This window comes from Henckelia pumila, unplaced genomic scaffold, assembly GCF_033568475.1.
Source record: "Henckelia pumila isolate YLH828 unplaced genomic scaffold, ASM3356847v2 CTG_461:::fragment_3, whole genome shotgun sequence".
Classification (NCBI taxonomy): domain Eukaryota; kingdom Viridiplantae; phylum Streptophyta; class Magnoliopsida; order Lamiales; family Gesneriaceae; genus Henckelia; species Henckelia pumila.
The window spans coordinates 5,476,757-5,489,178 of NW_027331831.1; the positions used below are offsets into that span (position 1 = coordinate 5,476,757).

A 12,422-nucleotide genomic window follows, 5' to 3' on the forward strand; every position below is an offset into this window, starting at 1 on the left:
TGCATCAATACGTACCCGTCGACACTTATATCCTCAATCCAGGTCGAATCGTAGAGATATCAAGTATTTGAGAGGGAATGAATTGAAAATTGGTGTATCATTTTCTATAGCTAGAGATTAGTGCGCCAACTTCATGGCTAGTTCCACTCTGTGTCCCCCTCCGTGTCGGGTCGTGTTGCTTGCAATCCACCCCATGGAGTTGCCCTCTTACCTGCGGTGTGCAGTGCACATGTATTTCACAGTATCACAGATGACAGACCCATGGTATGATAAGTGGACATAACTCATGCAAATTACAATAAATTACGTGTTCCATCACTCCATGTATTTACCATTTTTCGTCAGTTATTATTGCTCACTATAATTACGATTATGGTTTCAATTCTAACATGAGATCATTTCGACAAAAGCATTTGTATTTGAGCTTTTACTAAACTTCTCATCCATATCAAATCATTTCATCCAAAAACAGACCATAATCTCAGGCAATTCAAGTAGGCAAGAAATGAAGTTCGAAATAAATTTCGAAACGGAGTTTTAAAACTGAAAGAAGTATAAAACACTGACAAAAACACAGCATACAGCCGCTCGATGCATTGTGAGGGAACCAACGAATTCTCCCCATCTCCCTGAGTTGTGTAATAGAAAAAGTGCTGGCAATTTACAAGAAGCTAAACCCGAAGTTTCCAAAGCAATACTTTGTCATCATTAATGGCTCAAGAAATATAGTTAGACACCACTAATTGCTTCCCCCACCCCCCCCCACAAAAGAAAGCTCGACCAGCGAGTCACAAACGTTGCCTACAATAATACACTGTAAACATGCAATATAAGAAAATGAAAGTAATGAGAAGTAACTCGCCATGAGATTTAGATAAACACCCCCGAGGCCTGAAAGACGGTTGGCTCAAAGGACTTTGTTTGATACAAGAGAACCTGGTTTTCTCTTGTACCAGGGGTTCTTGATTTGTTTGCCAAGTTCCACGAGTAAATTGCACGGCTACCTCGCAGCGATGACACGTAAGAATGGCTAGCAATACGTTTTCTATGCGAATATAATGGTGGGTTGCGGCTGGCAAATGTGGAGAGTCCCAAGGAGGAAAAACTCCCAGAAAAATCCACAGATACAGCTCATCTATCATTTGCTGGAATTCTAAGAGACCTCATCTTTAGTGAACGCCAGTTCTGAAACCAATGCAATGTGATCACTTCCCCATTTCTGTAAAACACAAATTAGATGATAGAATCACAGAGGCATTAAAGTATATCAAATTAATAGTCATACACGAAACACAAGTACCATCTTCTCAGTAGTAAAGATAATTAAGCACATTCCAACACAGACACATTAGCCAAAAATGTACACCATGCGAAGGAGCACAAATATCATTCAGTTACAGGTAATGGAATATAGTTCGTAAATATCTGCATTTTTTCCATCATATATACCTAAATATGTTCAACTGGTGGCATAAATTTGGAAGTACCTACGCTGCTTCTACATCTAAATCATCATGTATAAACAATTGTAGTAAATCAATTAACATTGTGTTGCATCCTTCGAAAAGACTTTTCACAAAATCTAGGAGCATGCTCATCCATTGGCGAAACTGACTAAATTCTACATATGACAGCACAAAATCTGCTACATAAGGTTGACAAGGGAATTTTAGAGTATTTCTGTGATAACACAATCTATGTGTCGTAAATAAGAATAGGACAGATAATTCCCAAACGTTTGAAACCCATTTTACCTCAGATTCCTAAACACGCATTTGTTGGGTCATGGATTTTCTAAAAACTTAACAGGAATTGCTATCATAATTCTTAGTAACAGAAACAAGGGAGAATATGTAAATAAGATAAAAACCTATGATGAATCTGTCAATTACAAGAGAGAACTTTTACTCAATAAATTACAACCATATTCATCTTAAATATAATCAACTACCTTCATATCTCATTATTTCAGAGACATTATTCAGAAGATTTGTATTTCTCAGGCAGCTTTCAGTTTTAAAATGTTGTGCAGAAAATATATTAGAAGTTACACTGTAGCCCATACCTTTGTGGGAAATCCTCGAGTTTGCAGCATAACATGCTTAGGAATTGGAGCAAGAACCTTCGAAACTTCTAAATCTTCAGAAATCCTGAACAGGTACGCATATGATGCAACTGCTTCAGCCCAGTCTATTTAGCTTTCAACATGATGAAACACAAGTGCACATGCACGCAAGCCAGTCAGAGGTGACACCTTTTTGTTCCATGTTTAAAATTTTATGTTGAAATTACATTTCAAGGCTCAAGCTGCCAAAATGAGGAATTAAATATTTACTAAATTTTTTGCCTCATAATTAGTCTTGAAGAGAAAGGTCTATATATTATGCTTTGGCCAAGCCTCCCTCCTCATCATTTTCTTCCACCACGACCGACAAGATATTCAAAAGGAAAGTTTCTTAGAATCACTGTTAATGAACTGCTAGAAAAACCCTAAAAGATCCTATGGAATTCTCCCCTTGCTGAAGTCGCTCATATATCAGTGACTAACTAGAGATATCCACATTAGAATGCGTCATGACTGATCCTGGCAAAAGCCCTCGCGCGTTCAAATCAGCAATGAGACACAAAATTAGGTGTAGGCTAAAGATATGGCGTAATTTGAGAAGTAACAAATGATTTACCTTACTATTGCCTTTTATAGATATAGATATAGGAAGTCTTTTTCCAAATAGAAGCCAAAGATTCATCATATTTATAAGTATTTGACACAATTATTTCCTATATATTTACCTTACTATTTGATACAGTTGTTTCCAAGGGATGTTCTCAGATTTTCCTTAACTTGGGTTCCATTGTACGATGGGCTTTTCTAGACTTGAGGGGTATATCATATTTATTAAATTCATGTCCACCGAGTCATCTCAATCACACAAAATACACAAATGTTCATCAAGCTATAATGCTAGATCGGCAAGTTGGCTTCGTCTTATTTGTGATCTCCTTATTTTTTTTGTTTTGATAAGAAACTATAATTATATTGATAATATGAATTTACTTAGGATACAAACAATGGACCAGTGGTCCACAAAAGCATACTAGTGTCCAAAGCAAACAAAGTCAGCTATCAATCTAAATCAGAGCCAATCTTCAATCCCTATACAAGTCTAGTGTCGCCAAAGATTGAAAATTTGAACACTTGTGTGCCCAAATGGAGTGATCTCCTTATATTTAGCCCTCCATTCAGTAGATCGAAACCCCAACCATAGTGATGCACTATCCTCGTGAAATCAGCTCAAAGTTGGCCAATTGTATCATTAATAGCCCAAATAAATCACTTCATGCTGATGTGTTTTGGCATGGACATCTTAGATGCAAATAAATTATTACCAAGTACCATAATTTTCCGTAGTTACAACATGTCTCAGATTTCAAAATTCAATTTTAAAATTTCCAAGAGTCTTTTATTTCACATGACAAATCACCTTGATGGGGGACGTGACTCATGAGGAACTAGACATACCTAGAATAAGCACACATTAGATGTGCATATAAACACTAGTCAGCACGAAATCAACTGTCGGGGGCTAGCAATAATATGATAGCCCAACTTTCAGCCACTTTCTCAAGGACAGTAAGATACTATAACAGAGGCTCCAATCTATAGAATCAGGAGGGAATATAAGGAGACTGTGGTACTGCCAAGTCGACCTATAAGCTTGTGCATTTTAGCACCTGGGAGAGCTCGATGAGCATAAAATATAAAGGTAAATATGGGAATATCCTGAAGATCTGGAACAACCCAGTTGTTCCACACACCCAAGTAAATAAGGAATATCCACCGAGATCATGGAAAATCTAGTTGTGCCTAGAAAAGATATAAAGAACGATCGCACCATATCCCTCAAAAAGTGGTGATCTTTAACTCCTATTAGGTAATAAAGAGTCCTTCCACATGCACAATAGGTTATAGGTCAGATATGAAACAAGTTAAATCAACTGTCATATATGAACACTACCATATATTTAAAATGTGAATAGGTAATAGCATTGATTAAGAGCTGTCGGAAAATCACTCCCCACTCCACACATTCACTATGTAAACTACCATCCATAAAAAGTTCACATGCAAATATCAATCGCAAGTTAGTGATTTTGAAAATACTTCTCCTAAGGCAGGAAAACAAGAGAATGATAATAGCCGCATTAGGAGAATTCAGTGGTCAAAGGTTTTCTAGACTCACCATATATAATCAACTGTGCCTAAAAATCGTCTGTGGTAGCTGGTAACCAATGGTTCCCCGCTAGGATCTCTTAACCCTGAAGGGCCCTGCAAGAGGGGAAAGTTAAATTATCACGCTGTCAAATTTAGCACTTTTCAGTCCATGTGCCATCTTCAACAAGTGCATAAAAAGTTGCCTTCAAAAAAAAACAAGTGCATAAAAAGTTGAAAAGGTATAGTTTTTTCCCCAACACTCCATAGATACCTGAACTTCCGCATACGCACTTCTCAACTTCAAGGGATGTTCCACGACATTACAGTCTGTACTACCTGTTGCAGTCTGCATTTCCATTGGAGTCCAAGCTGATGAAACATAGGAATATCTTCCGCTGTCAATAACCACCTCATTATTGGCATCAAGGCTGTTGTTAAGATTTCCATCGCAACAAGAATCCAATGTTTGGTTGTGGGAATCAGAATTTAAATCAGATGCAGAAGGAGCATGGCCGGTATTATGTAATTCAGACAAAAATGAGTTGATATCCGCACAGGATTCATTATCCTTCGTCCCATTTACGTCATTGAGTGAAAAGTTTTCTGACTTCTTATCCAACAAAAAGTCGGGATTTGTTGATTCATATGACGTGGACATACAAGTAGATAAATTCTCACGATTGTCATTTGCAGCTGAAACAGATGAAATAGTTGCCTCAATTTCAGGTGACGGAACATTCAAAAACTTAGGAGACAAACTATCATGAGGTTGATTGATTTGAGAAACGTCAGAGCTCAAGGCCCCTGTAGCCTCAACTTGTATATCATAACCAGAATGACCATCAGAGACTACAGAATTTTTGTTCTGATCATCTTGGGACTCATGCAACTTAAGAAAATTTGATTCAACACAATTTTGTGAGGAACTAATTCTGAGAGTAGAGCTAGCATTTTCATTGTCATTGTGTGTACTATCAGTTGCCTCTGCGTGGATATCTTCAAAACCAGACTCCAATGAAGCAGTTGCATGACTTGTTCCCATACCTGGACAAACACGAGATCCAGCTTAAACTTGTGCAATGACGAGACTTTCATCAATGATAGAGGGAGAGCTGCATGAAGTAAGCATATTGTTTCCCACACAAGTATCTGATGAAACATTACATGTCAGTTGATTTGCACTCTCAGTCATAAGATTTTCACTAATGCAAAACCTAGAGGTTTCATCCACCAGTGAACAATTAGAAATTGAATGGCTTGCTTCAGGTGATTCACTATTGGAATCATTAACATATGATAAGTAGCTCATATCTGATGAAAAACCTGCTTGTTCTGGTTTTTCAGGATTAGCTACAAAAGCTTGAGCAGAATCATGAGCAGACTGTGCCCTGCATTATACAATGATGTTCAACATTCGGTAGCAGGAAACAAGACTCCTTGAGCTCACTAGTAAAATATTAAATCCGTGGATATATATACCTAAAATCATGGTAAGAAGAACGTGAAGGGGTTGTCTCGGCAGATACTTGCCCAGAAACCTCATCTCGTGGCAGTTCTGACAGATCTAGCTGAAGTAGGTACAAAAAAAGCCATTGATTAAAATCCAAAAGATTTATCATCTGTGTGGATCTAAAGAATAGGAAAAATCAAAAATGAAATTTGAAGCGACCTACTACCTTCCGCTCTGAGACAAAGTTGTACAGTGGGCTCTGACACCAAAAATATCCATTGAGTCGGTGCAAAATACAAGCAAGGCCAAGAAGAAATTAACACATTTTACAAGAACATGAGGCGAGAAATTCAAGGATAGAAAGCATTGACAATAAATAAATGAACAACCTTTGGAGTGCAGTTAAAGTCTCCGCATATTACAATAGGAGCATTATCCCAAAGCTTTGAAACAGCTTGAGCCCTCTCCAGAAGCACTCTGATCTGACAGGCAGAAAAAAAGTCATGGTAATATGAAAAAGAAGTTAATTGTGTTATACGTTGACTTTTAAATATTTATTAAATTTCAGAAAATCCAAAAACGGAAATACTACTACTTAAATTTGAACTCCGATATTTAAGCTATTATTATTATTGGTAGAAAACAGTAAGAGAAAGTGGATAGCCTATATGCTAAGCAGCACAAAACTGAAACCATTTTACTGCATACACAATACTAATATTAAGTAGATGAGAATCATCAAATTAAGACATGAAATTTAATTATATAATGGCAAAAGGTGATTAGCATTTCTGCTATAGCGGATAAAATGAATAATAGAGACACAAAGTCACAAATTGAAATGTATGATATACTATATACCGCTGGATACATTGATGGTTTGATAGACGGAATTTATAGTGCATCCATAATTCACGAATAAAATTTACAGAATAAGCAGAATGTGATCACAAAAATACACCAACAAGCCATGATTGAAAAGGCACAAGTAATCTGTTAATCGTTGCACAGGGGATAAGCAGGCCAAAACCACAATTGTCAAAGGGGTCAGAAACGAGAAGGAAAAAGAATAAATCTTCTTTCTCATTTAACTGGTGGGCAAGGTGACGACTTCCGTACTGCAACATCTTTAAACTTCACCTTTTTTACCAGTTACCTATGATTACGCATAAGAGCTGGTTCTTTCTCGTTTCAAAGGAGGGAGCGGGATTGAAAGCAAGAATGAGAGGAGGGCGACGGGAACAAGCAACTCAACTATTCCCTAATGTTTTCGACCTTCATATGTCAAAAATAGTAGCTAGCCAATTTGGATTATAGTTATGCGTGCATGTTTGAAATTTGAATCAATTAGCAAAAAGATTGAATGCCACAGAAGAGAAAGTTGGTCCAAGCAGAAAAAAACATAAACAAAACCAAAAACAAAGCAATTTTAATCTAAGGAGATGAAGATCAACATAAAATCAGTTAGTCTCACATCAACTTTGAAGAATAATCAGAGCCATTCTGGACAACAATCATACCTGCCCAAGTTTAATATCTCCCCTTTTAGGATTGAAAAGCACATGAATGTTACACACAACTACGCTGTCAGACTTTTCCAAGCTGTAAATTCCACTATAAGAAAATTTCAGATAATTGAACCATCGATAAAAGTACACGTCCACTAACAACTAAAGAAAATTAGCATGTGAAACACAAAGTTAGAAGAATTGTTCACAACAAAAGGTAAAGAGAATATGCACATCCTACCCCGTAGAGGGAGCTGATAGGTCATTGTTTGTAGTTTTCCCATTCACAAACTGTCAAAAAAGATATATATAACGAATTAAGGAACAAGAAATGAACTGAAGTTTCTGTTTACGCTTCTTAAATATTTTTATAACTGATGCACCTCGAGCACACATATCTGGGCAACATTATCCCGAAGGCCGAGCTTATTATATTCAATAGATTCTTCATGCAGCAACTTGAATCTAGCAGACAATTGAACTTAATCAATTAAAAGTAAAGGTATAAAATAGTTGTCAAACCAACAAAGACAAAGGAAAACTCGCAAGAGTTTTTCTGGTCTCTAGAACTATTAATGTGATGGTTACAGAGTTCTAAAGTCATAGAAGCATACTAAATTCAAGTGAAATAGATGGTAGTAAAATATTTCAATAGAATACAAAGTGAATTGAGCTCTTTGAATGGTTCTTTTGTGAATAAAATGATAACCAAATTGTGAGATACATGTCAAAAGAAAACAAAGTTAATTAAGCTCTTTGAATGGTTCTTTTGGTGAATAAAATGATAACCAAATTCTGATATACTTGCCGTTCTCATGTGGCAAGACGTAGTGGAAGCATCGTGCCAATAAAGTAATACAAAACCTGGACTATACATGCTATGAGGACCGTGTTTTCAAATATCATGACCGTAAACATACAAACTTTTTCTGCTGCTTGAAAGCATACCCAGGCAATAAGTGATTCTTAGCTCTTACAATGAAACTTAATCACTCCAATTGAAGCATGCAAAAACGGGTGTTTTTCTCCACTAACAATTACGAAGTCAAGAAAACATAAGATCTGTACCTGGTAACACGCCAAAATGTAGCACAACCATCAACTGCATTACTAGTTCGCATCTGCAATAAATAAAATATCACTGGTAAACAATTTTCTGGTAATCAAATTGTATCATCTTCTTAAATAGGTCACATGGAAAAAATAATAATAACGCTGTAGTTAATACACAGAACTTAATTTTTAGACATGGAGAATAAGAAAATCATGCAATAGATCTTTTAAACATCACTTATACCAAATTATTTTTCCTTAAAAATTGAGGCAAAGAAGCCTGAGAGAATGTTCATCCAACCTCAAACAAAGATAAATACTGGTACTGCAAGAAACTAATGAATTAATGGTGCATCTCAAGCAACCAACTGCCAGCAAAAAGAAAATCCAGCAGCATGTCAAATTAAAAAGTTTCTGGCAAAGATTTCTCAGTTTTTACAGGTTCAAAGCAAACTTATTCAGAAATTAAGATAAAAGACAGAAAATTTTTAGCTTAACAAGTAATACAGCTCTGGTCGGTACCCTTCTTCCACCACTCTCACCTAAATATTCATTAGATTGTTTCTAATTAGAAATCAGATATACCAATATATCAAGAAAACATGTTACCAATATATATAAAAAAAACATATTTAAAAATAATTTTCCCAATTGTTTAAGAACTTCTTACAAACTATTCAACAAAGTTTACAGCAGCCCGAAAATGGAACCAAATAGCAAATTTGCTTTCTCAAGAATACTTGCCCTTCCAGAAAATAATTTTCTTGTCAAGTTGGAAAAGAGTGTGCAAGGATGTACATTTGAAAGAAAAAAAAAATGTTTGCATATTTACCCATAATTTACAAAAGAACATAAGGGATGGGTTCAACACTCTTGTAATTTGACTAGCTATGTCTTGAAATTCATATGCCCCTTGACCGAGTAAAATGTAAATGCAATATCAATAGCACTTGCACAAGACGAGACCAAAAACAAATAGAGCAGGAAATCATCACATGAGATGAACCAGATTCAAAGTGATAACATCAAGCAAGCAAGCTTTTTCCAGGTCACCTTCCAGATGCCACTGTATCCACGGAGCTTTAGTTCAGCCTCTATGTCTTGGAATCTATCAACCTCCTGATTTTCCAAATAGATGAAATAAAATGAATACCAGCACCACGAGATAAGCAGTCACATACATACACGCCCAACTGGCTAGAAACTTAGAATCAATTGAAAGACAAGCTATAGAGAAACTTGTCATGATGCACTTCCAAAGAGGTGTCATGGTCTTCTCAAGAGTACCAAAAAATGATGACAAGCAATGCATGTGCTTTATTTCACATGTAGAAGCAACTTAAAAGTGAGTTGCCAAGATTGTACGACATGAGCCTGCAAATGCATCACACCTGAAAACATAAAATGTCAGCTGACCATAACCCAAGCTCAAAACTTATACTTCTCTTGCGCCAACTCCAGTCCAAGATATACTGAGGTATGTGAGAGTACAGTTGCCAGTGATCCAAAGCTAAGTAATCAGCTAAAATGTTGTACGACAGAACAGTGAACCGCCCTGCAAAGGAACAAGTGACAACAAATGCAAAATGAGGTTAAGTCAACAAAAAAATTAAGTGAAAACCTAAGGAGAAAGTGAGGAACATAACAGAGATTTTCACTTATATGTGCATCAATGCAAACTCAAGCAGCCACATGGAAATCAAATTTCTGAAGCCCTCATATACCTTAAAGTTTATGTAAATAAGACAAAAAATTATGTGCAATTAAAGCTTGTGGTCCATTATTCCACAAGCATCAACGGTGTGTTCTTCGACATTGCTGATGATGAACATGCTTGACTCTCTAACGTAGAAAAGAGATGGATGTTTCTCAGAAAGCAACAATTCCTGAACTATGAAGGAACTTCTTTGCAACTCAAGGCATTGTTCTCCAAGGCATCAATGTGAACTCAAGCAACCAGTGCAAATCAAATTTCTCAAGGCCTTGATCATACATATGATATAAGTAAAAGAGGAACTAAAAATAATCAAATATAATGGTCCATAACTGCAGAAGCATTAACCACATGACTTTTCACTATGACTGCTGATGATATAGTGGAATTTCAACCTAGAAAAGAACTGTATTTATTTTATTTGAAAAAAATATCCAGGTCTAGTGGTCTACAATATGACTGGGACCTGGACCCCAAAGCATTGCTTTTTGCCCAATTCAACCAGGTCAAAAAGATATGAGCAAAGCATCACAATTACAAAGATAGAAATAACTGATACTAGCCAGTCTAGATTTCTTGTTTAAAGAGACGGTATACAGCTCTACACATGCCCATACAATTTTCTCACATAAAAATCACTCCATTTAATATTTATGGAGTGAATCCGAATTGAGAATGCACATAATTCTATAAAGAACTAACCTTGTAAGATTTTGAACTAAGCAATAATATGTTTTAGGGACCAAAACATTGACTTCTAAAATAAATTACACGTGAAACTTCAGAGGGGGGTCAATCACCCCACTCCCACCCCATACTCGATATGGACCTGATTCGTAGGAAAAGCCATATAAAATAATAGGTTAACAGAAGTTATAGTGGGCATGCTCGTCCCCTTAACTGAAAATAACAAATAATTTATACCCAAAAATGGAAGCTTGTTCCCATAGCTGCTAGTCTAAACCTCCTACATGAAACCAACTAGTCTAAACCCCCTACATGAAACCAACCAAGAGAAAACTATTCTAATCAAGACTGAACTCGTGCATTGAAACTAAAACTAATAACTCATTTTAATCCAAAAAAAAGGCCAAAGAGATACAATCAACTACCGCAATTAGGAGGCGGTCCTGGTTTTGCATAATCCCAGGCACGGTAATCTGGAGGCTTTGAAGCCCTTGGTCTAAATTGCTGATGCCCCTCCTGGCCCTTAAACTGCTGATTATTTCCAAAAGGGGGACGTGGCAGCCACTGTGGTGGTCTATATGATCGTTGATTATGATCAGCATAGGGCCCTCGACCAGGAAACTGCTGTTGCGGACTGTTCCCATAAAATTGTTGGGCCGCGTAATACTGGGGTGCAAGAGGAACACCATTGAAACTCTGCTGAGATGAAGGGTTCAAGGATCTGAAACCGCGATTGGCGTCTTGAACCGAGTGGAAGTGGGAGTCTCCAGAAATGACTTCCGGGTGCACACCAGTCGCAGAACCCGGGGGTATGTCTGAATATCCTCTCCCGCCTTGAGAGCGCCACCTTCTAAACTATTTATCGGCCAAAATTTTTAAAACGCATTTCAAAACCATCAGTACAGCCATTAAAAACACCAAAACTTCACCCTGAAAACCCAAATTCATCAAATCCCAAACAAATTCAAAAGAAAAAAAAAACTTATAATCCCAATTTGAAGGCTGAAAATGTGTATCCGAAACAGACAATTATAGCAACATAGCATAAATGAATCATATTGCGACGAGAAACATAAGTTGCTATGCAAGAGACTGTATGATTGCGCTACGAATGCAAGTTTGTGCGTTGAAGAGTAAGGATGGTGGGGATTACAGGTGGGGCGTAATACATGGGGATAACGCCGGAGTCGGCGGTGGTGGCAGCCGCCGCGATATAGTGAAAATGGGGATGGCGTTTCATAGACCCTCCAGTCCAAGACTGGGTATGTCAGCTCAATATTCGTTTTGCAAAATATCCCAACTCAAGTTCGATAACTTACGTTAACACTGTATGCACGGGCGTGTTCGTACAATCTGGTTTTCTCACGAAAATAAAAAAAAACAAAAATAAATTGTAAAATTTAAAATTTTAAAAATACAAAAATAATTTTCTAAACAAATACTCACAAAAATGCAATAGATATAATAAGAAGTTAGTTAGGATATAATAGTAATTTCAAATCAAGTTTCACCACTTAATTAAAAGTTAGTTAATTAGATTTCATCTACTATAGTAATTAGTAAGATAGTAAGATAAATATCAAAACATCTAATGGCTAAAAAAAAGGAAGCCTTTGTCTAATAGTTTTGGTTTTATTGAAAATTAAATTAGGATATAATAGTAATTTCAAATCAAGTTTCACCAATTAATTAGAAGTTAGTTAATTAGATTTCATCTACTATAGTAATTAGTAAGATAGTAAGATAAATATCAAAACATCTAATGGCTAAAAAAGAGGAAGCCTTTGTCTAATAGTT

At 36.5% G+C, this 12,422-nt stretch overlaps 1 protein-coding gene across 5 annotated transcripts; it reads right to left on the reverse strand.

The window, feature by feature from the left end:
• Window positions 1–881: 881 nt before the first annotated feature.
• On the reverse strand, window positions 882–11,914 carry LOC140871259 (carbon catabolite repressor protein 4 homolog 6). Of its 5 annotated transcripts, none has more exons than XM_073273684.1 (16): window positions 11,779–11,914; window positions 11,051–11,480; window positions 9,616–9,779; window positions 9,278–9,343; window positions 8,240–8,292; window positions 7,555–7,636; window positions 7,413–7,462; window positions 7,184–7,265; window positions 6,053–6,145; window positions 5,890–5,922; window positions 5,693–5,781; window positions 5,378–5,601; window positions 4,485–5,257; window positions 4,242–4,327; window positions 2,066–2,150; window positions 882–1,219 (listed from the first exon to the last, which is right to left on the reverse strand). In XM_073273684.1, exons 1-16 carry the CDS (start codon window positions 11,863–11,865, stop codon window positions 1,154–1,156), a joined length of 2,463 nt encoding a protein of 820 aa, XP_073129785.1. In that variant the 5' UTR covers window positions 11,866–11,914; the 3' UTR covers window positions 882–1,153. The 5 variants fall into 5 exon arrangements, with proteins under 5 accessions (XP_073129785.1, XP_073129788.1, XP_073129784.1 ...); XM_073273687.1 differs by having other exon boundaries at window positions 5,537–5,601; window positions 7,184–7,277; XM_073273683.1 differs by having other exon boundaries at window positions 7,184–7,277.
• Window positions 11,915–12,422: the final 508 nt, after the last annotated feature.